At 28.8% G+C, this 27,309-nt stretch overlaps 7 protein-coding genes and 1 long non-coding RNA gene across 21 annotated transcripts in view; 4 read left to right on the top strand and 4 right to left on the bottom strand.

Annotated features, from left to right (window-relative positions):
* The window catches only part of LOC112213173, a 56,678-nt gene extending 55,123 nt beyond the window's left edge, over window positions 1-1,555 (bottom strand). For both annotated transcript variants that reach the window (XR_004462042.1, XR_002947063.2), the window contains exon 1: window positions 1,420-1,555. This is a non-coding gene — a long non-coding RNA (uncharacterized LOC112213173). The remainder of the gene's footprint in view (window positions 1-1,419) is intronic.
* The window catches only part of LOC100741313 (matrix metalloproteinase-14), a 39,670-nt gene extending 31,818 nt beyond the window's left edge, over window positions 1-7,852 (top strand). The window contains exons 6-10 of one of the 4 annotated variants that reach the window (XM_012388015.3): window positions 67-232; window positions 500-636; window positions 797-1,117; window positions 1,451-1,532; window positions 6,081-7,852. In XM_012388015.3, coding sequence (XP_012243438.1) covers window positions 67-232; window positions 500-636; window positions 797-1,117; window positions 1,451-1,532; window positions 6,081-6,226 — 852 coding nt within the window. In that variant the 3' untranslated portion in view covers window positions 6,227-7,852. Of the gene's footprint in view, window positions 1-66; window positions 233-499; window positions 637-796; window positions 1,118-1,450; window positions 1,656-5,685 lie in introns of all 4 variants that reach the window. The other 3 variants (XM_003491102.4, XM_012388014.3, XM_012388016.3) reach the window with 3 other exon arrangements.
* Window positions 7,853-8,113: 261 nt separating this feature from the next.
* On the bottom strand, window positions 8,114-9,792 carry LOC100741194 (O-glucosyltransferase rumi homolog). The gene is made up of 6 exons (XM_003491101.4): window positions 9,660-9,792; window positions 9,420-9,591; window positions 9,153-9,354; window positions 8,788-9,066; window positions 8,489-8,721; window positions 8,114-8,412 (listed from the first exon to the last, which is right to left on the bottom strand). The coding sequence occupies exons 1-6, from the start codon at window positions 9,790-9,792 to the stop codon at window positions 8,208-8,210; spliced, it is 1,224 nt and encodes a 407-aa protein (XP_003491149.1). The 3' UTR covers window positions 8,114-8,207.
* A 232-nt stretch (window positions 9,793-10,024) lies between these two features.
* Window positions 10,025-11,084, bottom strand: LOC100741073 (60S ribosomal protein L30). Its single transcript, XM_003491100.4, has 4 exons — window positions 10,954-11,084; window positions 10,820-10,865; window positions 10,412-10,557; window positions 10,025-10,243 (listed from the first exon to the last, which is right to left on the bottom strand). The coding sequence occupies exons 2-4, from the start codon at window positions 10,838-10,840 to the stop codon at window positions 10,066-10,068; spliced, it is 345 nt and encodes a 114-aa protein (XP_003491148.1). The 5' UTR covers window positions 10,841-10,865; window positions 10,954-11,084; the 3' UTR covers window positions 10,025-10,065.
* A 609-nt stretch (window positions 11,085-11,693) lies between these two features.
* LOC100740956 (mannose-6-phosphate isomerase) lies at window positions 11,694-14,722 on the top strand. Of its 4 annotated transcripts, none has more exons than XM_033321833.1 (7): window positions 11,694-11,740; window positions 11,959-12,095; window positions 12,441-12,771; window positions 12,868-13,183; window positions 13,250-13,417; window positions 13,505-13,707; window positions 13,772-14,722. In XM_033321833.1, the coding sequence occupies exons 3-7, from the start codon at window positions 12,454-12,456 to the stop codon at window positions 13,976-13,978; spliced, it is 1,212 nt and encodes a 403-aa protein (XP_033177724.1). In that variant the 5' UTR covers window positions 11,694-11,740; window positions 11,959-12,095; window positions 12,441-12,453; the 3' UTR covers window positions 13,979-14,722. The 4 variants fall into 4 exon arrangements, with proteins under 4 accessions (XP_033177724.1, XP_024224782.1, XP_012243443.1 ...); XM_024369014.2 differs by lacking the exon at window positions 11,694-11,740 and having other exon boundaries at window positions 11,792-12,095; window positions 13,772-14,019; window positions 14,188-14,722; XM_012388020.3 differs by lacking the exons at window positions 11,694-11,740; window positions 11,959-12,095 and adding an exon at window positions 12,096-12,197.
* A 244-nt stretch (window positions 14,723-14,966) lies between these two features.
* LOC100740836 (general transcription factor IIF subunit 2) lies at window positions 14,967-16,832 on the bottom strand. 2 transcript variants are annotated; one of them, XM_012388022.3, is made up of 7 exons: window positions 16,266-16,832; window positions 16,045-16,196; window positions 15,879-15,968; window positions 15,681-15,805; window positions 15,458-15,601; window positions 15,195-15,358; window positions 14,967-15,095 (listed from the first exon to the last, which is right to left on the bottom strand). In XM_012388022.3, exons 1-6 carry the CDS (start codon window positions 16,412-16,414, stop codon window positions 15,203-15,205), a joined length of 816 nt encoding a protein of 271 aa, XP_012243445.1. In that variant the 5' UTR covers window positions 16,415-16,832; the 3' UTR covers window positions 14,967-15,095; window positions 15,195-15,202. The 2 variants fall into 2 exon arrangements, with proteins under 2 accessions (XP_012243445.1, XP_003491146.1); XM_003491098.4 differs by having other exon boundaries at window positions 15,029-15,358.
* Window positions 16,833-17,647: 815 nt separating this feature from the next.
* On the top strand, window positions 17,648-19,937 carry LOC100740716 (glucose-fructose oxidoreductase domain-containing protein 1). 3 transcript variants are annotated; one of them, XM_012388024.3, is made up of 3 exons: window positions 17,648-18,261; window positions 18,340-18,857; window positions 18,929-19,937. In XM_012388024.3, the coding sequence occupies exons 2-3, from the start codon at window positions 18,371-18,373 to the stop codon at window positions 19,600-19,602; spliced, it is 1,161 nt and encodes a 386-aa protein (XP_012243447.1). In that variant the 5' UTR covers window positions 17,648-18,261; window positions 18,340-18,370; the 3' UTR covers window positions 19,603-19,937. The 3 variants fall into 3 exon arrangements, with proteins under 3 accessions (XP_012243447.1, XP_012243446.1, XP_024224783.1); XM_012388023.3 differs by having other exon boundaries at window positions 18,336-18,857; XM_024369015.2 differs by having other exon boundaries at window positions 17,648-18,857.
* A 1,197-nt stretch (window positions 19,938-21,134) lies between these two features.
* On the top strand, window positions 21,135-26,679 carry LOC100740592 (tRNA (guanine(37)-N1)-methyltransferase). Of its 4 annotated transcripts, XM_033321841.1 has the most exons (6): window positions 21,149-21,265; window positions 24,168-24,327; window positions 24,662-24,914; window positions 25,158-25,593; window positions 25,702-25,843; window positions 26,234-26,679. In XM_033321841.1, exons 2-6 carry the CDS (start codon window positions 24,178-24,180, stop codon window positions 26,657-26,659), a joined length of 1,407 nt encoding a protein of 468 aa, XP_033177732.1. In that variant the 5' UTR covers window positions 21,149-21,265; window positions 24,168-24,177; the 3' UTR covers window positions 26,660-26,679. The 4 variants fall into 4 exon arrangements, 3 of the variants coding, with proteins under 3 accessions (XP_033177731.1, XP_033177732.1, XP_033177730.1); XM_033321839.1 differs by lacking the exon at window positions 21,149-21,265 and having other exon boundaries at window positions 24,133-24,327; XR_004462044.1 differs by lacking the exons at window positions 24,168-24,327; window positions 24,662-24,914; window positions 25,158-25,593; window positions 25,702-25,843; window positions 26,234-26,679 and adding exons at window positions 21,887-23,413; window positions 23,568-23,956 and having other exon boundaries at window positions 21,135-21,265.
* The last annotated feature ends 630 nt before the right edge of the window (window positions 26,680-27,309 follow it).

Below are 27,309 nucleotides of genomic sequence, written 5' to 3'. Positions count from 1 at the left end.
AAAACTCGATGAAGAAAATTTTGGAACCAGAAATGAATGATAGTGGTGTTTATGACTTTGCTTTAGGCTTTGTATGGAAAAAAATCGGCAAATAGTGGTGGCGTTCCAACTGGACCGAGATATGGAACCACTACTGCGTCACCACCCAGCGAAGAAGACTCCGAGCTCTGCACGGATCCAAAAGTCGACACTATGTTCAATTCTGCAGAGGGGCATATGTATGCGTTCAAGGGTATGTATTCATTCGAATTATTGCTAAAAAAAAGGATAACTATACAAAGAAGGACAAAAGAACGATGACGATATATCATGTCTCATTTTTAGAAACAATCTTAAAGACTTAGAAAAACATAAGTAAATTAGAAATTGTTTCAAAGAGAAGGAATATAGAAAAACGAAAGAGAAAGAGAGAGAGAGACAGATCTATATAGCAATAAGGCTAATTTTTAAGTTCCAGTTTTTGATGCTTTGTCACTCTAAATAATAATCTGAATTACAGGTGATCGTTACTGGAGATTAACCGCGGATGGTGTAGCAGTCGGCTATCCTAAGCTCATTTCACACTCATGGAAAGGACTACCAGGAAACATAGACGCTGCATTTACATACAAAAATGGAAAAACTTATTTCTTCAAGGTACAAGAAGCGTCTAACCATCTAAATTATACATACAGTGATACAGATATGTTTCAAGATCACATCAGGATAAAAATAAAATAAGAATATAAATGAATAAATATGGAAGGAATAATCCATAAATGAATCGTAGGGATAAAAATAAATTATGTTGATGCAGGGCTCGAAATATTGGAGATACGTAGGCAAGAGAATGGATGGAGATTACCCGAAGGAAATCAGCGAAGGTTTTACAGGAATTCCAGATAATATCGACACTGTGACTGTTTGGACCGGAAACGGCAAGATTTACTTCTACAAGGGCGCCAAATTCTGGAGATTTGACCCTGCTCAAAAACCACCCGTGAAGAACACCTATCCAAAATTGATCTCAAACTGGGAAGGTATCCCAAATAATCTTGATGCCTCGATCGTTTATCGTGGTTACACGTATTTCTTCAAGGGAGATGCTTATTATCGATTCAATGACAGAACCTTCTCCGTAAGTACTTAAAAACAGCATACTAATTTTTGTACAACTTTTACGGAACATCAATATCAAAGACTGCATGATTTCTTTATTGAAATCTTTAGTTTCGAACCATGAAAATTAATTCAAGTCGCCAATAGATAGTGAATGTACAATAGTCTTCGACTTAATGTTCTGAAATCATAGAAATCATATTTCCATAACTTTATATTCAAATATTTCCTCTCTATTCAGAAACTTCTCACGTGATCTACGTTGCAGAAAATATTCCATATAAATAAAATAAGTAATTGAAAACGAAAGAAGTACAATACCTTTGATTAAGCTATGTTAAACGTTGTGTAGGTGGATGTTGCTGATCCAGCATTCCCTAGAGCGACGGCGTATTGGTGGTTCGGGTGCAGATCAGCCAACAAGGGAACGTTAGGTAATGTCCAATGGCTTCACGAAAATCCCGAAGATATATTTCCGCATGCTGGCATCCTCACGCCCGATGATGGTGACCATGATAGTGACGACGATGAGGTCGGAGACATCATTTTAGATGCAGGTACTAAAGCTTCATTCGAGTCAAACCAGATTCTTACCTCGTCACAGAGAAGTTTCACAGTATCCACTTCATTATAATCAGAGTACTATTTTATGTGAAAATGTATATACGTGAAATTGAAACATTATAATAAACTCTTATTTATTTGTAGAAAGAAAATTTTGAACAATAGATCAGATTGGTACATTTAAATTTTGCTATTATTATATCTAATATATTACTTAATTATTATTAAATTATCGCTATATTTTTTATGTTATCTCTTTATTTAAAGTTTCTTTCCAAATTAAAATTCAGATTATAGTTATTTGAAAAAAGTTTCAAATATTATTATACATATTCTCAATAGATTAAAATGTAAATGTATTTCGTTTGTTGTATCCAATTTACAGTTATCATAGTTTGATATTTTTCCAAAATTATTTATATTTAATTATAAATAGTTGATGATATGAATAGATTTATGATGTGGATAGTTGAAACTTCGAACTTATATCACTGCCATATATGGACTTAAAGCTGTGATAATTAAACTGTGAATACATAAAAGCAGAAAAGACGAGGATACAGCGTTTGGTGTCTCGAACACCTGGCTATTACATACTTAGGGCTTCTAATCATCGAAGAAATTTGTGCATACAATAAAGTATAACGAACACAGTTTCACAATTCAAAATGAAAAAATATTTTATCGAAAGTATAACATAATTCATTATTCAACAGCTGAGTTTTTATAGAGGTCTTCCACCATTCAAGAGATCAAAATATAATATAACATACCATAGAATATTTCGCAACTTATGTTTCAATCCATAGCCTTACAATTTAAAGTCACACTCGTTACTTACTCTTTCATTTTATTCGCAAATTATAATTCAAATACACAGATCTTATCCATAAATATTACGACAATTGGTTAAAATGTAAATTATAAGCGATAGATACATAGATAAAAGCGAACACGAATATTTCGACGTTCATAAATTTGCACAAACTTCTTCGATGAATATGATATTTAAGAATATGGTGGTCATTTTAATTTGGGTATTTCATGGTGGTAGTACTAACATTAAAATCGAATAATAATCCAAGTTGGTATAACCAAATATCATTGGATCTGCGACATCATGGTACATACAACATATGATTAGTCTGCTAACAAATAAAAGTAAGATCGCTTTAATACATCGTAAATTATTCATTTTTACTAACTTTTCATTAAATCATATTTACACACTGATAGAAATACTAGCATTTTTTAGTTATTGTTTTAACAATAACGAAATATATACATTGCTACTTTAAGATTTTTATAAATATTAATGCAACAGTAATTTTATTAAAAAGTAATTATAAAACACAAATCTACTAAAATTTATTTCCAAAATGTAGTAAAATACTGTAGATCCTAAATTTAAAAAAAAAATCAGTTTTTGTTATGACAAACATCTTTTTATTATCAGGAAGTTCAATTTTTATTATCAAAAATTAAATTATTTTATTTCTATCACTGTGCAAAATTATCATTTAGTTTCACTCCTTTAAACTTAGGATGACTTCTATAAACTGTGGGTTAACCCTACAATTGACAGTTATTTAAATTCCCGCGAGATTCAATTACATTTTATTAAATCTGATAAAATTTACATTAAACATCAGAGTAAAACAACAACATTGATTAAATATTACTTCCTCTAAATAAACAACAAACAAATAAAAATGTAATTCAATAATTAATAAACTTCATTAAGATACCGGAAGTCATCCTAAAGTTTTAACCACGCACGAATACATTTCCTATAGTCCCAAACTTTAAACAAATTGTTATATAAGAAAATCATTTCGTGAATTATATCCGCGTGCTTTCCGAAGCCCAGAGTATTTACTAGCCAGGCGGATAAAAATGAGGTTTTATATACCCGTTAAAAACATCAAATAAAAGAAATAGAGAAAATAGTACCTTTATGCCGGAAAAGGAGTAAATATCGTGAAATATCGTCTGTCACCGTCACCGGACCCAGTTTGCTGGAAACAGTAAATATTACAATATTAAGCTTTCCCTACTTGTCACATTTCTCTTTCTCCTATTACTATTTTGTTGCTTATTCACGTCAGTGCATTTGTCCGCATATTAATTCTACTTTACTTATTTAGTCAAGTACCTTCTTTCTTTATATGTCTTCTTCTTTTACCTATTTTATATCTCGTACATTCTTATTCCAATTCAAACTTGAATCAATTGGTGTATCATATTACCTAACACTCACGCCATTCTCTTTTTCATTGAATATTTTGTCTCCGCACATCTTTTGTTTCACTAACATTTTTAGCAGTTTTACTATTTGAAACAGAAGTAACGCCGTTTTCAATTGCTTCTAGACACATGAAAAGCTATGCAAAACGATTTATTAATGTTGCTTTCAACAGCTTTAAACAATTTTACGGATAAAATAGTACTCACCGAACTCTTAAATCAGGCCTGTCAACATCAACTCTAGGCGCCAAAACACTCTTTCTGTTTTATTTCTGTTACTATAATAATGGCTGTCATGAAATGTATACGCGCGAAATTTTAAACGCGAAGTGAGAGAAAGTGTGAAGAGCTCCATCTGTAGACAGGCCTGTGAAATTAAGTCACTTTGTCGCATGATAATACAATCATAATAATGCACGAATTTTTCGCGAAGGATGTATCACAGCACGAACACATAAGAATATACGTGTGTTAATACGCACGCATAATAAAAGCACGAATCTCTGCGCAAGCGTTTAAAACAAACAAGTGCATGATAAAACTATACGGAGGATGGTTACGTTGTTTGGAACTTAATCTATCGTAGGACAGTATCTCCTCCTTTCCCTCTCTGTGACTAAGAAATGAATCTACCCTCCCGCCAAAGAATCCTTATTTCCATTTCCTATACTTTTTTCTTCTTTCCTTTGAAATTGTTTCCGTATTTCTACACACAGATACACACCACACATGCACGTTCTTTTGTTGATCTCTTATACACGTACACAAGTATCTGCACGAGTATTGTGCTTTTAGTTCTAATAATTTTGTTTTACACGAAATCATTTGGTATAGGGCATGTTGTATTCTCGTTTTCTTTTGCACCAACCTTATTTTTTATTTTCGGGTTGATTTCTTTTGGTAAAGTCTATGTGGAAGTTGCTATATTTAACGCTCTGCATTCTATAATGTTTATTCTTATAGTATACTTTTTCCTAAAAGATAAGATTAAGAATAAGAAATGTAAGATTTCCTTATCTTCTTTTAATGAAATTTGAAGGATTAAAATTCTATATAAAAAGTAGATTATTGAAACAAAGAAGATATATATATATATTAGAAGTAAATATTAATTTAAAATTAATTTATCTTAATTCGTAAAGATTTTTGTGCATGAAAGGATAGAGTCATTCACTTTTTATAAATATTACTATATTTATAAATATCCTGTAACGTAAAATAAATTTATACTGTTATAGCATCAGTAATTTTAATGAACTTTTTTGGATAAATTTATATTTGCCTTTTTTGGAAATTGCATAACTACTTCATATAAGTAAAAATAAATATTACAAAATTTATAATTAGCAGAGTGAGTAGCTTTCCATTACAAGATTTGTTTTCAATTAAGTTATATTTATTACAGCTATCAGAGTTTCTTCATTTTAAATAATTTCTCCAACACCTTCGATTTTTGTTAAAGCACAGTTTTTGTTTAACACAAAAAGTGCAAATTACAATTTATTCCCTCAATGTTAATCCTGAATGATAGTATACCATAATTTTCAAATACAAATTTTTAAAAGGATAAATTTCCAAAAGCACAAAAATCTTGAGACTCAATGAACGATCTCATGTATTGATAACTTACTAAATAGAAAATGCACTGTCGAAATTGGCTATTCGACAGCATATGATGCTGAAAAATTTCGAGGCGAACGAATACGGGGATTGCGTTTTACGCACGGTGACGAGCAGTCACAGTCCCATTAACCCGAGAAAAACTCGCTTTTCCAGAAGACAACAATCTGCACTCCGAATCGCGCGGGTTCGGAAAAAAATGAACGGACGAGAATGAAAACTTGTTCGTTCGAGGAATCTCTCGTTGAGTCGTAAACTCGGGTTAGAAGGCAACAAAATGGGACAACAAATTTTCAAGGGAAAAATATCGTAAAATCGGGATTGCGAGACAGGCGCAGGGACAGCCGTTCCGAAAATTGCCGATTGCCGCCTTATATTATAAGTTCCAAACAACAACAACAGCCTGCAATTACGTAGCCTACGTTCGACTTCTGTTGTTTCGAATAAAAAAAGCTGCGCAAAACGTGTTCGATGCGGTGAACCATCCGATCAGCGATGATTCTCTTAGCTTGCATTAGATCCTCTTCTACGATTTTTATAAAATTCGACAGGCGAAACGGACGAACAGCTAGTCACGTCTTCCAATCAGGATGCGGACTCTGCGGCGGGAAACGTTTCCACGGCAACGTCGATATCGTGGTATCTTCCGTTCAGTTTGATGACCATGATCTTCGCTAAAATTGTTGCCACTACGTAAAAGATAGGGACGATTTATTTGTTGAAGATCATATAAAGCAATGGGATCATCAACGATGGGAAGTCCAGTATAGTTAATTAATCACACGGACCATTAAAATGGGGAAAGTGAGACTCAAAGTGTGTCGTACACGAAAAATGGAAACTGTGCCAAAAAAATGGCATTGTGCTAATCGGCGCTCATGAATCGTGGGTGATAATCATTTTAGGTCAACGAACGTGTTGAAGCGAGATTCTGTTCGTTACTATGTATTTTAATCTCTCATGGAACAATCATTCCAATTGAAGCAACGTTGCGCATCTACAATAGTTGTTTAAAAAAAGTTTGCTTCACTCTAGATAATAAGTATTCTGCGCAGCATGTTTTATAAGATGTGATAAGATTTTACACTTTGTTAATCGATCGTTTCGACGCATCTTACAAGACATGCTATATATATGTAAAATACACAAAACAACATGTAACATATGTTTATACATAATATTTTAAGTCACATGCAATATTATGTCATCAAACCTTTTACACTGCCTATTTATTCTTTATTCGTACATCGTGATTTGTATAAACATTAATGTTGAAGGCACTTATTTTGCGCGTCCATGCAGTACATATAGGTTTAAAAAAGAACTGAGATATGCTGTAACATGACAAATAGCAAATAAAGATAGCAGTCGATTGGTTTCTTCACTGACAGTATTATGAGTATTATAGAGTTTTCATTATTTCCTATAAGAATGTAAATATATACTTCTCAGAATGTAAGGAAACAACGCAAAGAATTCTGAAAACATCTAAAAACCTTAAAATAATGACTTTGTAACTTGCTGTATTAATAAGTGTAATAAGAAAGCTATGAAAACATCTATAGTACTCATGTTAAATGACTGTATCAAAAAAATATTTATCTTCCGTACAAGTGCCTTAAAATGTTCTGAAAATATTATAGTAAATTGCATCTTTCTTTTATAAGTTTCTATTAATTTGTTGTTACTATTGTTGATTAATTAACAGCAATCCCTATAATTTTCTTTTTTTTCACTTATGTAACAGATTTTCTCTAAACAACTTTCTGTATTTTGTTTTATTATGTAATAGGACTATAATAAATAATGTTGATGATAGTTACATATTAATTCCAGATGATAATGTTATGAATATGAGATTTAATGCAATATCTTGAAAACAACAATTTTTATTATTTTGAAAAGAATAATCATTTGTATTGTGCTTCAAAACCAAAATGATATGAAAGGCAATTATGTATAATGTGTGTATATGCACTTTATAAAATACATGTACGTTATGTATTGTAAATACCTTTTAACACATAACTATTCTGTGTATATTAGTTAAATATTTAGCTTAAAATTTAGAAAAAATTAGTTTAAAAGATATTAAATATTGCAATAAAAATATAAACAGTATTTACAAATCATAGTGTACGTGTATCTTTATAGTAATTAAGACATTACCATGTTTCTTTACATTCTAAGAAAGGTTTTCATAATTTTGTTACAAATAAATAATTAAGTACTTAAGAATGACCTAGCATTTAAGGAGAAATAATGCACAAAACGCCTTGTACAGTTTTTTAATACTTGTTAAATAAATTGCTTTTTCAAAGAAATACGTATAAAAATTTTATATTATGATTGTATTTGAAACATTTAAATGTTTAATATATTTACACAAATGAAACGTACATTTGATGCAATATAATGTACAAGGCCTTTGTTCGTATTGGATGTTTTGTCAGGGCACCGAAATGATTCATATTGAAACTTGCCACATTGTGCTACGTCCTGACATTGTACAGTATCAATAAAGAAAACATACGTTTGTTTTAACTAACGCTTATTTTAAAAAGTTAATAAAATATCTGATCATTACCAAATTATTTTTATTAGTTAATACTTTACATCAAAGAATAGAAATTTTAATAAAAAAATATATAAAGTAATATATATCAAACAAAATTTTATTAAGACCTTTCCTTCCCCTCCACTTTAATTAAGCTTTTATCTAAGGTAGTTTTATATGTTAAAAGTTTTGAATATTTCTTAAGAAGGTTTTTCCAAGATTGTGTGACATCAGATAATTTTAAATTATTCCATATAAAATCTCTTCCTCGATCTGCAATCTTTTTTGACGTTTCGTCATTATCTATTGCAAACTGTATTAATTCTCTGTAAATGCAGATAAAAATATTAATATTATATAAAAGATGTTACTGTTAGCAATGAAAAGTAGACAGCAACATACCCTAATACTGTTTGATTAGCATCCTTGGAAACAGGAATATAGTGTATCCAAGGTATCATTGCATTATAATAAAATTCAGTCCACTCATCTCCAACATGAAATACTAAGGACCGACACAAAAATAAATGTTTATGTCTAAATGATGCTGCAACACCTCGATAATTGAATAAGTACTTGTATTTACAATGAGCTTCCAGAGAAACTTCAGAAGCTGGAGTTGCATATAATGTATCCTACAATGACATACAAAATTATTTTATTCATATAATTATATGAAGATAGAAGTTAAAAATTATTACTTCGTTAGATTTCCATGCTTGATTTTTTGTATATTGAGCATCTACTAAGTTTGGTTTCTTGCGACTTAATAATATTAAATTATCACGTTCTGAACTTGTTCTGGAACCCCGAAAGAATGCTTTATTTTCTTTTTCCTCCCACAATGTGTTTTTACTAGCTTTATCTAAAGATACACGGTGTTCATCCCATCTTCCAAGACCACGAGGATACAAAGAAATTGCAGGTCCACCTTCCCAAAACGCCCATGCTGGATATGTAATATCATAGTATTCTGGAGTCTAGAAATATATTTCACAACACTCAAAATTTTTCACTAATAAGATATAAAAGTTCTAAATAGATTTAAAAAATAAATTTTGTTTACCTTACTAAACGAAAAAATAGGTAATGGACCTCCAAAATGTTTACTTGATTGAGGATAATCTCTTACATTTATAACTAAATCCATATCTGTTAATCCAGGGGCAAGTTTTAAAAGAAAATGTTCTATTCCAGAACATCTTGAAGGAAACATACAATCCTTTTGCCTATATAATTTTCCTTGTATTATTTGATAAACAGTTCCTCTATAAAAAATATAAACTTTATTTTAGAAAATATTTATTATGTAATGTACAGTTATCATACCTACCTGGTTTTTGCAATATTTATTAAATCCTTACTTATACCTTTCTTCTTGAAAGGTTTTAAATCATTTATAATAATATCTTTATAACAGCCATTGTTTGTATTATTACAAATTTTGTAATTCTTTTGTGCTTCTTCAATTGCATTATAATACTTAATATATTGCTTATTTAAATCTATTAAAAGAAGAAATTGATGAAAAAGGTATTAAACAAAATTCATCAAACATTCTATACATAAATACCTTTCTTATAAATATTATCCTCTTTTTTTTCAATACAATCTTCCGGATTATCAATAGGACAATATTGCTCTTCACAGTAAACTACCCAAAAAATGGTTATTAAAAAAATATAACTTAATACTAACGTGTTCATTATAAGAAAGCGGCATGACAATTTTTGAATAAAATATAAATGATGCTTACAAGCATCTGGTTGAGACTAGTGACATCTACAAGAATCAGAACTTACATACTATTGCATGACATCCACGTATTAATAAAATTCTTAATCCAAATTTTAAAAGTTTCTTAATATTAGCTTTAATAACATCAATTTTCAATCATAATGGAAATTAAAGCGCAGGGAAATGAAAATGGACAAATACAATATATGTTTTTATTAAAATTTTATTAAATAAAAATATATTTATGGTTGTTCACCAGTAGGCATAGATTTTATAATATCAGAATTTCCAGGGTCAGTAATAGAAAGAGTACATACACGGAAGTATTTTCCACATGCAGTACCTAATTCTATATTATTTCCTATATAGTGATGCACACCTGTCTTCGCCAACATAGCATAGTACTCTATCTCTGATTTCCTGTTAAACAAACAAAATAAACACTTATAATTTTTAAGTTAAAATAGATATAGGATGTCTCTGCACTTACAAGCAGAGATGTGAGACTACTCCGTAGGACTCCCACTATGAGCATATAAATCAATATTGCTCTGTAATTATTGAAGGAGTACTACATCTCAGTCTCACCTTAGAGGTGCAGCATTATTCGCTATGATGACCAATTTTGCTTTCCCTTGCCGAAGGGACTTCAAGGTCTGCTTATAACCCAAGACATATTTCCCTGATTTCATAACCAGTGCCAATCTGGAGTTGATACCCTCCTGGGACTTCTTCTGTTAACAAATAGGGACAAATATATATTTAATAGAATCATAACCTCTATAAAACATCAATACTATTAAAAAATTGCTTGCCTATATTAAAGAAGAATTCGTTGGATCAAAATGATATAAAAGCAAACTAGTAAATTTACTTTTTATACCTATGCGTTATTATATTATATTTTAATTATACTAATATTTTGAAATAAAAAATAATTTTAACATGTGCTTCGAAAATTGAATAGTACACGTGTGCTATTGAGAAAATATTTACCTGTTTCTTTTGTGCCACCATATTTACTATTTAATGAAAGCTAATGCTGAAACAAATATTTAAATACATTTAGTGAAATTTTGCTGTATATTTTTTATGTATTATTATAAAATATTAAAATATTTTTGCACTACCTTCCCAGCACGCTTAATGCCACAGAACACGGTATACGTGAAAGAGGTTGAGGTTGAAAATTTTACAGCGCACTTGAATCAGATTACCAACTATCACGAAATATAAATTATATAGAGTGGTGTTTCCATTGCATAATATTTTGTTGCCTTATGTTCATTTCCATGTATAATATTAAATCTGGTAATATGTGTAATTCATATATGTTTTGCAGTAAAAGATTAAAAAAGTATATAGATACATAATATAATTATAGGAAAAATATCAGAAAAATATAATAGAAATATAGCGAATTAGACTAGATAAATTTTAATCTGCAAAACCATAGAATTATTTATTATTATTATGATTAACAATTGCTAACTCGATTCACACTTTCTTTGTTTTATTTTATTAAATTAGTTATTTGTGAACATTATAACAGCCTTACAAATGCACTCTCTATAGTTATGAACCTTCGTATCTTTATTTAAAATGTAATGAATAATCATAAACAGTTTAATTTATTTTATTAATAAATTAATTATATAATTATATTAATAAACTAACTACAACTTTAAAAATCCGAAAGAAAATATATTTCAATAGAAAATATTTTACTTTAAGAGAACAATGTAATCAATACAGACATAACGTAACAAAAAGAAAATTGCAATGAGTATTTTTCAGTAAATATGATAACAGAGAAACGCAAATGAAATATTGCAGGTATTATCAAGTATCAAATGTTATCGCGAGTGGGATTCCTCATATGACTTGAATCTTCTCTATAAATAAATATACATACGAGTTAATACTATTACATTTTGTATACACTTATAATAGAGGGGCAAATCCCGCGGTTTTTTCTTTTATAAATTTTGCACTTATATGCAATTTTTTAATAATAATTTTATCTGTTTATCATAAGCTATTTTTAATCATATATACATCTTATTAGACTATTTCTAATGAATCTTTCTATATGTCTATTATAAAAGTAATCGTTTATATCTTTAATTTTGCAGTTTAAACATAAAATTTGCGGAAGATTCGCACTGGACATGCGAGATTAGCGTCTCGGTTCCCCTGACGACCAGGGCAGAGTGGGAAAAGCTCGTTCTGCTCGCGATTAAAGTGTGAACAACACTTATCAAAAGAAGTGGTAATATTGTATTTACGTGTCACCTTTTTTATCAGGCTTAGTTTGTACAGATGGTGTCAAATAATTGACGTTTTGACGTTGTCCGCGCTCTATTGTTTCTATGTAATGCTACGTGGAGTTATAAACATATGCTTTCGTCTAAAATACAATATTATTACATATTTTAACAGAAAAAATATGTAATAATAGTATTAAAGAAACATAAATTGGAAAAAGAAAAAGAATTTTTACTTGACAATATTTTTTATTAATGTACTATGTGTAACAAATTTAATATAATGTGTAGGATGTATGAAAGTGTTTTTATAAAAGCTATAGACAATGAATTTCTGTTTTATGTTTCAGAAATATCTTTGGAATGGAGCTCAAATGTAAAGTACAAACTTACGACTGGGGAAGATATGGTATTGACAGTATTGTTGCAACCTTAATAAAATCTTCTAATTCAGATTTTGTACTGGATGAAAAGAGACCATATGCTGAACTGTGGATAGGTACTCATCCCAATGGTCCTTCATATATGAAAGATTTGAATATATCTTTGGAAGAATACATAAAACAGAATACTAATGTGTTAGGAAATGATGCTCAAAAAGTATTTGGTCATCATTTGCCATTTCTTTTTAAAGTGTTATCTGTGAATAAAGCATTATCTATCCAAGCACATCCAGATAAGGTATATACATGTACATATATAAGTATTATTATACTAGCATATACTATATAAGTACATATACAATTACTCAATGTTAAATATCATATTTCAATACAGGAAAAAGCAAGAAAACTGAATCAACAATATCCCACTATTTACAAAGATGCAAATCATAAACCAGAACTTGCAATAGCATTAACGCCTTTTGAGGCTCTTTGTGGCTTCCGTCCAATCAGGGAGATACAAGAATTTTTAAAAATTTTACCCGAATTACGTGCTGTAATAGGAGAAGATAAAGTACTTAAATTTATGACAACAGGTGAAGCAGACAATACAAAATCTTTGAAAACATGTTTTCATAGTCTCATGACCTGTGATCCTGGATTAATTGCATTGCAACTTAGAAAATTACTTGACAGACTATCCAATTTGGGTAATTTTTGTTATTTAAAATATTTATAATTACTTATTCATAAATAAAAATGGTGATTTCCTTTAGATGAATCATTAAGACAAACTTTACATGCTAGTTTACTGGAAAGACTGTATTCAGATTATCCAGGAGATGTAGGATGTTTTGGCATTTATTTTTTTAATTTTATAACTATGCAGCCTGGTGAGGCTATATATCTTGGACCAAATGAACCACATGCATATCTTTCTGGTGGTCAGCATTCTACATTATGTTTTATATTATGTTATCTTTAAAATTTAAGATGATTTGCATAAACATAATTTGAAACCATATTTATAGATTGTGTGGAATGTATGGCATGCTCTGATAATGTGGTGCGTGCAGGATTGACTCCTAAACTAAAAGATGTGCCAACATTAGTTGATATGTTAAGATATATTTGTGAACCAATTTCTGCAAAAAGATTTCAACCTTCTCGAGAGGACGAATGTACCGAAGTATTTCGTCCACCTGTAGTAGATTTTGCTGTTGCTAAAATAACAGTAAGTCCCTCTATACAAGATTATCCATCAATTACTAAATGTGTAAAAAGTATTATTTTTTTAGATTCCTCTTGGAAGAGCTTCGTATAATATAATTCCAAGAAGTACAGTGAGCGTTTTAATAATCATAAATGGAAAGGGTGAAATTTCACCGTCGAAGATTCTTTATCGGGGTTCAGTTGTATTTATTCCAGCGGATGAAAAAATTGGAATTAAAGTTTTATGTGGATGTCATCCAATGTTGATGTTTCAAGCCTTCGTTAATGTTTAAAGAATTATCGGATACTTAGAAAGAAATGTGATGAAAGGAAATGATAAATTTGCACGCACAAAGTATTAATGCACTTTTGGATGCTTCTTAGTTGAAAACTAAAACTGTTGATCTTCAAATTTTATCGATAGTTATGAGCAGTTGAAAGATTTAAAAAATTATTGAACATTGTTCTCAATATCATTCTTCTTAATAGAAATGTGTTTTTCAGAGTAAAGCATTTCATAGTTTATATTAAATGCTAGAAAATAGAGTTAATGTCTGAATATGATGCTTTCATTACTATACTATGAATGCATAAAACTAGGGACATCTTTATTGGAAGCATTTATTATTTATAATTCCTGCCATGATATGTATTATAATGCATTTTAACTATTAAGTGATATTTTTCGTATTAAGTACTATTTTTATAGATAAAGAAAATTGTTACCTCACTTTTTTCGAATTGAAGAAAGGTATACCAATTTATACAGTAACGTAGCTAAATATTATTTTTTTATTTTAAAGCACATATTTTATAATTGCATTATTTACGACAATGTAGTAAATATAACTATACTATCCATTCCAATAACAGAAGGCTATGTGCAATCAACTCTAGTCAGTTTATGTCAACTAGTATTTTCTTATTCTTATTACATACATAAGTTTGTTTTGCTTGTATACTATGTAAAATACACACATTTAAACAACTAAACCATCAGTGAAATCAACATTTAATAATTATCATTGTATAATGCCTTATTTATGGAAAAAAATATTTGTTTGTACTTATCATAAATGAAGTGATAATAATTAACTATATTATTTTTTAAGTATTTTAATGTTCGTATACAATATGTTGTCTTTTATGTACAATTTTAGAAATATTTATAAATCTTGTAACAATTACCTATTTAAATAATGTAATGCATTCTTCTTATATAAAGTATAAATATACACTCTATAAATTTACAATTTTCTCCTATTGTAATAAAAAAATTGTAATATTTATTAAAACATGGTTCATTCAATTTTCGACCATTTACATTAAAAAAATAAACGAACAATTTTATATATAGTCTCAAATATGTATATATTGATACAATGGAATAAAGACAGTGTAAATATACATCTAAAAAAATGTGTTCAAACATTGTTAATTTCGCACAGCCTCAGATGTCAAGTAGTGTAAAATACTTTATTTTAAATTTTATTCTAATACTTTAAATACTTTTAACTTCAATCGTCATCTGATTCATCAGCTTTTTTTTGACTGCCTTCGAATTTCTCTTCCTCTTTATAATGCCGGTATTCTGGTTTTAACTCCCACATATTTCTGTGAGGGTTCTTTAGATTATAATTACAAACTTCATTCAATATTTCCTTTAAATACACCTAATAGAATAAAATAAATGAATAAATAATTAATATTGATATTGTTATCCATAAATATATATTAATATATTCATATAATATTATTAAAAAAATATTTACTATTGGTTGCCTTGTAATCTTTACAAGATCTCTTATATTATAATATTGATGTTTTTCAAATGCAGCAAACAACATGTCCAATACTGCATCTTTATCATCTCTCATCTTTTTACCTTCTGCCTTCTTCTTCTCTGCATATTCAATCTATAAAATGATTGATAACAAAGATTATTTACATAATACATATACAAATACACTTTAAATGCTTCATTAAAGTACTTACGTTGTGCTTGTGATCAGAAACAGGTTTGAAATTCTGAACTACCCTATCTAATTGCTGAACTTGTCTTTGTGGTACAGAAGCTCTTTTAATACTTTGTAATTTTAATTTCATGTAACAATTATCAGCTAAAAATAATACGCATAAATGTGTAAATTATACAGAGCTTAAAGTATTTGAAATATTTTAAGATGTTTTTACCATATGGACGACATTCTAATTTTTGTACAATCCTTCCTTCCATATAGAGTTTTTCAGTTTCAGGAACTATAGAATCTGAACTACTTGAAGCTGTAAAAAATATGAATTTATCAACCACATTGATATACAATTCTCAAATCTCAAATAATTCTTTGCAATAACTTACGTGTAACATGAGAGAATACACCTAACATTTGTTTCGTTACTGTTGTAACATCTAATCTATGCTGTTTTGGAATTTCTTCTTCTCCAGGTTCTTTTAAAGCTAACACTGCTTCTGACAATCTAAGTGATACTTCTGCTTTCTGACCAGGATTTCTAATAAGACATACAAGATTTAACATATTTTGAAAGTGAGATTTTGAAATACTATTACTGGAAACATACTTAGTTATCTTTAATTTGCCAACTTCTATATTGCCAGGTGCTTTCTCCCATTTATTTGCTATGTATTTAGGTACTTTGACAAGCCACACGCCTCTTCCAGCATTACTTAAATCTAATTCTTTTTCTGTATGTGACATATTTGTAGACATGATTTCTTTTTTGATGGGATTGTTATATCAAGAATTAAGTACTGTATTGTGAAATAAATAAAATTGTATTTACACAATACGTTTATATTTCGTGAATTTGACGAAAGTATTATATTTATAAAATGTACAGTAACAAGTTTCAATTACTCTAATTCCTCAATAAACTGAAGAACTAAATGATTATTCAATTTAGGAATACAATGATTGTTACTCCTCTTGACTTCGTCCGTACACGACTAGATTGTTACAAGATACAAATGCACATGAACAAATGTTACACGGCAGCTCCATCTATCGGACTGGATTTGTGCTGTGTACGTGCCTCAACATCAGGTATTCATTGTCCGAAGGAACCATTGGCATGTTTTACTGTCAGATACCTCTATGGGTATTTCCTTTAATGAGGGTCATACTATTGCTCCATACCTTTGTTAGATGAAGCGCCCGTCCCGTTGACCGCGGCTACGTTCGGCGGCTGATGGTCGCCTTGAGCCCAACTAATCGCCAACAAGTACAATTGGGCAGAATGACGGCAAATTGTTTAGTTTCAACTGTAAGCTTTAATTACAATCTTACGGATTTTCCCGAAGTTCCAGAGGGAAAGCTCCGGTGTCCTTTCATCTCCGACATATTTATTTCGTCCAGGATCTGCTAAAGGACTGATCAGTAAGGTATCAGTGCACAGGCATGTTTCTCTTACCAAATGCAGGAGAAAAAACTGTGCGTATAGTTCGGCGGTAATTTGTGGAGCGTATTTTTGGCTGAATTTCTCCTATGTTCATTTTACCATCTCCCTTTTCATTTCTGTCATGAATCGTAGTCATGGATGGCTAATATCTTTACCACGGGTCACGCATGTCATATAAAACACAAAGTATCAATTGACGCACGCTCGAGTTTGCACATTCTCGAGGACTTTTGTATAGGCTATCCTATACCTTCTTTGTAATTTTATAGGAAAATTTAGTTCCATTGGTTCCAATTAAAATCACTATTGTACCAAATCAATAACGTCTATACCTCGTCAGTGGTGATATGACCTATCTATGCACATGTGTTGACACACATATGTATGATGCACTTGTCCAATTTACACAGAGTATCCGTTCCATCTAGGATTTGTGTTACACGAATAAAAATTGCGTAAATAAAGTCAGTACAAAAGAAAAGATATTGAATCATACATAAAATCTAGAGACGAGATGTAAAACCGAAAGCTCGTCCAAAGCCGAAAGGCACAGACTAAGCAATAATAAATAAATAAAGTAATAAAATCTACCGCATAAAAAAGAGACTCGCATATAAAAGTGCCGCGTAAATTGAGGGACAGGTATATGTCAGTATGCCATCATGCACTGTGTCACACATGTGCGAAATGCTTCCTACATCTGTCGCCATGTTGATCCTTTTTGGCTTCACTTGGCAAACGCTTTCCTCTAGTGAATATCCGAGCCTGTATATATGATCGCGGGTTAAACAGTGACGATATCATTGTATCTAATAAAATTGAACAATGTTATAAATATTTGTTTGCTATGTAATTATATGTAACTATACAACAACTGTACTGTATGTAACTATACAAGTGAATTTTTTTTAATAATTTAATACCGAACGATTACATCTATCATTTACAGTAATGCAATTTGTATTTTCGCTCTCATCTAGATAACATTTTTTTAACAATAAATTTGTAAATTGAACATAGGTACATGAAATACCAACCTTAAAGTACGAAACATATAGTGTGATGTGTGTTTGCATTTTGTTGTAATGGTTGTCAAATTTCTTGTATATGCTAAATTGAGAAATAAAAAAGATATTATCAAGAAATAACACCTCAAAAGGTTAACAAAGCTACTTTAAAATTACAGTTGAGACCATTAAATATTGTTGTTATTACTATTTAATAAAATTTAAGTTAGAAAGACATACAGAGGAGATTAAAAATACAGCATGACATTACCTGGGATTGGAGTCTTTGGTACAGGAAGTATTGTTAGAGTAATTATTCCCTTTCTAAGAGAGAAAGGCTTTAGAATTGAAGCTATATGGGGACGTACACTGGCAGAAGTGTCAGAAGTTGCAACAGATCTTGAAATACCATTTCATACTAGTCGAATTGACGATGTACTCCTCAGGAAGGATGTTGATTTAATTTTTATCATGTGCTCTCCTAGCTTACATGCACAAATTGCGGTAAAGGCATTAGGGATAGGAAAACATGTCGTGTGTGATAAACCTGCAGGTTTAAGTCAAAGCGAATCATTAAAAATGGTGCGAGCTGCACAATATTATCCTTCTTTAATAAGTATTGTTAATCATAGTTTAAGATTTTTACCAGCATTTGTTCACATGAAGAAAGCTTTAGAAGAAGGATATTTAAATGGTCCTGTAAATGTAATAGAAGTTAGAGTACATATGGGCAGTTTATTACACAATGGTTAGAATATTATATTTTGTACATCAAATTATTAAAATATTTGTCAAATATAGTTTTCTTTCTAATTATAGGATACGATTGGTTGTGTGATGATACAATGGGAGGAGGAATTTTAGCCTTAGTTGGAAGTCATGTAATCGATCTAATTTTTCATTTAATTGGTCAACGTGCTTCAAGAGTACATGCTGTAGTCCGGACTTTCACGCAAACTACAAAACATATAAATGGAATTAGACACGTTACATCACCAGATTTCTGCAGTTTCCAAATGGAATTAAGTGGTGGCACATTGGTAACAGCAACATTGAGTAATCATTTACAAGGGCAGCTTTCTCAAGAAGTATTAATATGTGGAGGTGGTAATCATCTTCTTGCACGTGGTGGAGATTTGCATGGTTGTCGTAATGGACAAGAAGAAATATTATATCATGATACAGATGATTTACAAGATATATCATTTCCCATTGCTGACTCTATTCCAAGACCATATATCAAAGGATTAAGAAAAATGATCACTGCACTAAGAGAAGCTTTCCAATCTGTTGAAGATAAAAAGGGTTGGATAAAAGAACCAGTATTTTCTGCATCATCTTTTGAAGATGGTTTATATGTACAAGCAGTTATTGATGCATTGAGACAGAGTAATAAACGAAGAGAATGGGTAAAAGTTAATATTTTAACAGAAGAACCAGACCCAAATCCTCTATTAAGTGCAGCTGTTAGAGCTACAGCTATATCAATATAAAGTGGACATTATCTAAAAGTTCTAAAATTAAGTAAAGACTTTTGACACTCAAAAAATCATAAGTTTACTCATGAGTTAACTTATAACTTTATAAATGTATAGTATTACTATTTACAAGGCAGCTCGAAAAATAATGTAAACCAAATTACTGGACTATAAATTTTAATTAAACATCTTATTTAGTACAAAAATTCAAAATATATTTTATAGTGTAAATATGTGCATGACTATGTACAGTATATTTTGAAAATGTTATAGTATTGTTTGTACTTCAGTAGAGATATCTAACTTATGAATAATATTTATTAAGAACTATGTGTAAATCATAACAATATTTATTTATATATTAACGAAAATATTTATATTTGCATAATTAAGCAATATAGAGAAATAAATTTTATTGTAAATAACAGTTTCTAATTTTTAGTAATTTATTGTATTTTTTCATTGCTTATTTTATATTTTATACAATGTGATACATTATAAATGATTAAATTATAAATATATGTAATTTGTAATACAATTATGTCTTTTACAAATTTCAATCATTACCTTCTATGTATTTGTAATATTTGCAATATGTAAATTTATATGTAAATTATATGTATGTATATGTAAGATAAAAGCGTAGATCGCTTAAAACCGTCGGTTACACAATTATGTATTAACAAATGCAATTTTTAAATAATTTTGAATTAGCTCACTCTACATACGTTTGTATAGAAGTAAAATAGTTATATATATACATATATTTATTTGTAGATTTAATATGAAGAAGTAACTAAATAATTCTATTTATTATTTTTATTACTCAATAGAATATAAATTTAATCACTCACTAAATTCAGCTTGTTTTTCTTTAATAGAATACGCTCAATTTTGTGAGTAATTAAATGTAAAATTATGCACGTGTATCTGCTAATTATATGCTAATTCAAATAATAACTTTAAACTTCGTATATATTTCAAATCTTTTCAAATGTAAATTTAATTTATGTATATAAAAACGAATCTTTCATAGACCAGTTATTTAATTTCATTTAATTGCACACACGTACATTTATTATTTATATTTGATAAATTATTGTGACTAATAAAAATAAAAAATATATGTATATTAGCAATAAACATACATATATACAATATATGCTGTTAGCAAAGCTATTATTATCCTATTCTTTGTTATTAATACAATGACAGCTTAATAACATTAATGGAATACATATATATATGTTTATGTAAACTCATTTAAAAATTTCATCACATACAATCAAAAATAAAATTAATATCTATATCAATAATAAAATTAATATCTATAAAAAATAAAATAATATCTATTTGTAAATTTTTAATCTTAAAATTGGTGCAATTCCCTAAGAAATACATGAAAATTAATCAATTAATTTTATTTCCTCTAATTATAATTACATCAATTTCTTATTTTTTAATTAAAATTACAATTTATAATTGCTATAAAATTTATAAGTGTATTTAATGTAAATATATTTTCTATTTTTATAAGCCATATGTATATTTTCACATATTATTTGATTCACGTATTGTGCAAATAAAACGTGTAACTGATAACCTCATTTAATGAGTAGAACATATTTTTATTTAATTCAAAATACAATAACTCCACACGTCAAACAGAGACTTAAAGGTAAATAACAACTTTTTAAAATAATACAATTAGTATTTATATAAAAAATAAATTGTTTTCTACGTTTTCATAAATTATTTTAAAATATATGTGTTTATCTGATCTTATCCGTTGTAAAGGCAATTATTTACGTGTATAAATACGCTGGTGTTTTAAAATAATGTAAGTTTATAGAAATGAATTTAAAACTTAATAATATAAAAATGTTGTAAATCCTATAATAATCTAGTCGAATAGTTTATTTGATGTTACTATTTTTATATTTACTCTAATTGATTTTCTCGGATAACGATAGTAATATTTTGGTTTACTGGAATTTTGTATTGTGAAAGAATTATTTCTATAAAGCACTGTATTATTATGTTTATTCATGCCTTATTTAAAAAATCAAAATGTTTATATTCCTACTATACATATAGCATAGGTCAAAAACATATGCTATTATAAATAATTATGATAGTAGGAATATATATAGCAAAATATTTATACATTTTAATAGTTGTCATTAGTAGTTGTATTCAATATTTGGATATATTGATACTTTATTTATATTGCTCTATATTTTTGGAGATATATAAGATAAAGATTGAAACAAATAGGGTAATTAGAAATTCTTTATAGGGCATCATAATATTGGGAGATTATTTATAATCATATAAATGATTAAACATCAGTATTTAGCTACATTAGTCAAACAATACAATTGGATACAATATTGTTTTTATACCAAAATGTCTTCTTTGCTGGTTCCTCCGGAATCAGTACGAGGAATGAAATGTTTGGACCGTACTGCATTTACAACCACTGTGGAATTACCATTTTTGAAAACTCGTGGTGTAACACTATCAAAAATAATACCTATTGTAAAAAAATATCTGTTTAAAGTAAGACACTTTAAACCAGTTCAAAGTGCAGATAATGAAACTATTATATATTTGAATCCCAAGTTAATAAAAACAATTGAAGAGTTTGTAGAAAGTGAAAAGAATCAGTTATTAGGAATGTATGAACAGTTTGGAACAACAAAAATAACTTTAAAATATGATAACTGGCAATCCTATCAGATATTAAGGGGTATTTTACCTCAGGAAATTGAGGTTCCAACTTCATATAGCATAGTTGGCCACATCTTGCATTTAAATCTGCGTGATGCACATTTACCATATAAAGCTATTATTGGCCAAGTTTATCTTGATATGATTCCAAATGTTCGAACTGTTTTAAACAAAATAGATATCATTGATACAACTTTTAGAAATTTTACTATGGAAATTCTTGCAGGCGATAAAAATACTATTACAACAGTAAAAGAGAATGGCCATACGTATGAATTAGATTTTTCTAAGGTTTATTGGAATCCTCGATTAAGTACAGAACATCAAAATGTAGTTAAATATATGAAACCTAATGATGTTTTATATGATGTATTTGCTGGAGTTGGACCATTTGCTATTCCTGCTGCTCATAAAGGAATTAAAGTATTTGCGAATGATTTAAATCCAGAATCATATAAATGGCTACAGAAAAATATCATCATTAATAAAGTTAAAAAAAATATACAATCTTTTAATATAGATGGTAGAGATTTTTTGAAAACCATTTTTAAGGCTGATATTTTAAACAGGCGAGCTACTAATAAAGCTGGTATGGAACATATAGTAATGAATTTACCAGCACTTGCTGTTGAATTCTTGGATGTATTTTTTGATTCATTTAGTGAAAATGAGATTAAGCAAATGTGTTGTTGGCCACCAACTGTTCACTTATATTGTTTTGTAAAAACAAATAAAGGAGAAGATGCTTGTAAACTGGGACAATTGTTTGTAGAACAGAAACTTGGTTGTACATTGAGTCCTGATTCTTTAATTGATTTACATTTTGTCAGAAATGTATCTTTAAACAAAGATATGATACGTGTATCATTTTTATTAACTGAAAATGTATTAAAAGGCGAGGCGCCAGCAATGAAGAAATTAAAGATGGAAAATAATTTTGATGTACTTGCAAGTGATAATATTACAGAGAATAATGGGAAAGAACAAAGGATTCCAAAAAAAGCAAACGAAGAAAAATGTGTTTAAAGTAGCAACAGTTCGTGGTAATAGACTGAAGGTGAAAGCACAAAAAGTGTTAACTAATTTAAAACAGGTAAGTGAATTCTTAGAAAAAATATAAACATAATATATTTAAATATTGATAATGAACTACATATATATATACTTTATGGACAAATATATATATATATATAAATATATATATAATAATATACAGTTTATTATATGAGTTTTCTTCATTTTAATAGTTGGATCTAAAAAAAAATAAAGCAAGTAAAGGAAATAAGGATGAAACAGTACAAATTGATAAACAACTTGAAGAATTACGTAAGGAAGTATATCAGTCCAAACCAAAAATGAAAGTAACTAATGCAAAGCAAGAAGGAAGGAAGAAAATGCAGAATGCAGCACCAATACAAACAGATGCAACAACTTCCTTGGTGGAGAAAATGCAAATTTGATAAACATACAACTGAGTTGAACATACATATTTAGAACATTCATGTAATATAATGTACTTCATTAATAAAACCGCTCAATAATTGTTTGTTTTGTACATTGTAGCAAAATTATTGTACATAATATATTATGTAAGGTTTTATTGAATAATTTTGTATCAAATAAAAATAATTGAAAATACAAACGTAGTAGTCTAATAGCTTATTTCTTATCACCCAATTTTTATCTTACTTATCACAGCATAAATATGCGAAGGAGTATTATAGCATACTGAAATTTTGTTTATTTAATGATAACTTAATTTTTGTCTTAATACTAAAAGAAGAACTTTTAAAATCTAGTCAATATTCTTCACAGTTACTTATGTGAATGTATTTTAATGTGCACAGGAAACTATTCATGATGGAGAGTGTCTGTACTGCTGGTTTGATTATAATAGGAGATGAAATTCTACGTGGCCAAATTATAGATACAAATACATCATATCTGGCAAAAAGATTACGTGCTTGTGGTATTAAACTTCAAAAAATAACAGTGATTCCTGATGTTGTGTGTATTACTTTACTAGAATCTTTGTATTAAATTTTAGCTACAGTTTTTTTAGTTATTTAATTATTTATTATATTTAATTGTCACTTTAAAAATGTTAAAGCATTATGATTCAATATATTTTGTTTATTCTATTTTCAACTATAATAAAATTAGAAAAGTAATGAATTTTTTCTATTAAAATATTGAATGTATATTAGTAATAAAATAATAAAATATAGATAATAATTTAATTAGTAATAATAAATTTTTGTAAATGTGTATTGTGTACATATATCTATATTTTTATTAAAATCTAAATTCTCATTACGTATAATGTAGCCTTTTGTCTTAGATAGATGAAATTGCAAAGACTGTACTTGAAGCTTCAAAAGAATATTCTGTTGTATTTACATCTGGTGGTGTTGGACCTACACATGATGACGTAACATACGAAGCAGTAGCCAAAGGTTTAGGATTGAAATTTGAACAAAATGGGGAATTAGTTGATATTTGTTTAAATCTATTTCCTAACAATAATGATAAAGAAACTCAACGCCTTACTATTGTACCAACACCCTGTGAGCTTATTCATATTTATTCACCAGGTGAGTAAATTCTGTTTAACGTAAAAAAATTCTTATGTTATCATCCAAAATAGTAATTAATAAAAAATAATGTTTTTAAATCATTGCAAATATCAAAAAAATTACATTGATCATACGTTAATATACCACATCGTGCTGATTTGTACTATGGTTTATGTATTATGCTTGCATTATGCTTTATTTATATATAAATAAAATAACATAATGTGATTGATAAAATTAATTATATAAAATCATTTTCAGAAAAATATGCTATTATAAAAGCAAAGAATGTATACATGCTGCCAGGTTCTCCAATATATTTTGAGGCAGCTGTTGATGTAATCATACCTCAATTAAAAGGAGATACTTCTTTACACTTTGAAGAAATAGATATTAATTTAAACGAATTATCATTAGTAAGAATTTTGGATGAACATGCAGAATATTGGAAAGATAAAGTTAATATTGGTAGTTATCCACAAAGAACACTTGAATGTTTTACAAGAATTACATTAGAGGGGAGAAAAGAAGACGTTCTGGAAGCAAAAGGAAAACTTTTATACTCGTTACCAATACAAAAAATTAGAAATCTAAAAAATGGATTTAGTTATTATCATGCAAAAACTGTACTTGAAGATACTGAAAATGAAGTACATATAAAATATGCTGTGGATATTTTAGAACAGTGTTACAAAATGTGAGTATTATAGACTAAGTACTCAATAATGTGATGTACATGGAAAAAAGTGTCTATAAGTAAAAGTAAATCTAACATATTTTTATCTCATACATATACATCTTTAAGATATAAGCCAGAAGAAGTTTTTGTAAGCTTTAATGGAGGGAAGGATTGCACAGTAGTTTTACATCTAGCTGCCTGTGTTGCAAAGTTACAAAATATCTCGTCATTATTATGTTTATATGTAACAGCAGAACCATTTCCAGAAGTAAGTTTAAATTAGAAATTATTAAATATGATCCTAACTTATTTAAGAATAAGATCATATTATTGAAAGTAAAAATCTAGATTTCCACAAGATTCAAATTAGATTCTAATTCAGTCATAAATAGAAGCAAAAAATATTAAATTCTTTTATCCTACAAGCCATCGCTTTCAAGAAAATCGAGTATGGAATTTCGTCAAGTACGCGATTTTCTCGAAAACGAAGCCTTGTATATCTTATTATTTCTTTTAAAATTATATAGGTTCCTAAAAAATGATTTTGTAATCATAAATCTATAGAAAATATGTTAAATAGCACAATTACATATTCTTATATACCTTTAGTATACATATATATTTTGCAATAATCTAAAACATGTTGAAATATTTTAAGGTGGATTCGTTTGTAGAAAGAGCGTCTCAATACTACGGTTTAGAGCTAATAAAGAAGAAATATCCTTTGCGAGATGCATTATGTTCATTATTAAACGAAAAAACAAATCTAAAAGCAAGCCTTATGGGAATGAGGAGAGGTGATCCTGGCACACAAAATCTAGAGGTCTTTAAGCCAACTGACACAACCTGGCCAAATCTAATTCGCGTAAATCCGATCTTGAAGTGGTCGTATGATCAAGTGTGGAAATTTTTGTTGAAATACAATGTACCTTACTGTCCATTATATGATGAAGGATATACAAGTTTAGGTACAAAATCAACGACAGTACCAAATCCACGATTAAAAGATCCTGATAATCCATCATCGTATCTTCCAGCATATACTTTAACTGATGAGTCTGCGGAAAGACAAGGCAGAGTATAGCTATAAAACACGTACAAAAGCATACACAATTTTGCAGTATTTTTGTAAACTTTATGCAGCTTGAAAGATTATTGTACTTTATTTTAAAAAGACAAACTATATTTATATCTCGCATAATATGAAGTATTTTAACCTATTAGGATTTTCTATTACATGATTTTAATCTTAATGAAAGTATTAAAATGAATAAATATGTAATTAAATTAATTTAAGACCATTTAACTATAATCGTTATATGCTTGATAAAAATATATTAATATACACACGCATAGATTTAGGGAATACAATGGTTTTAAGGAATAAATTTTAAATTACAAAGAACTGATCTTATTATTTCTAATTAAATCTCCCCCCTAAATCAAGAAAAAGAAATTCATCTTCTTAGGCTTTCGTTTATTCGTTTAAATGGCATAGTAATTTATGGGACACTATAAAATAAGGAAAACATTTTTTGATTTACTAAATCCCTTATTAAGATAATATAACACCAACAAGTGCGCTAAAAGACCGATGAAAGTCATCTCAAGCCATCTAAAATAATAAAGAGATTTTCAAAGAGCGTGTACGAGAGTGATACGAAACGGAGGAGACAGTAAGCTCATAATTCGCTAAAGAAAAAGAAAAGGGAGGAAAGGCACGATATAAAACGA

The sequence above is a fragment of the Bombus impatiens genome, unplaced genomic scaffold (assembly GCF_000188095.3).
Source record: "Bombus impatiens unplaced genomic scaffold, BIMP_2.2 scf_0506, whole genome shotgun sequence".
NCBI classification, from domain to species: domain Eukaryota; kingdom Metazoa; phylum Arthropoda; class Insecta; order Hymenoptera; family Apidae; genus Bombus; species Bombus impatiens.
This window is presented reverse-complemented; position numbering and strand designations above follow the sequence as displayed.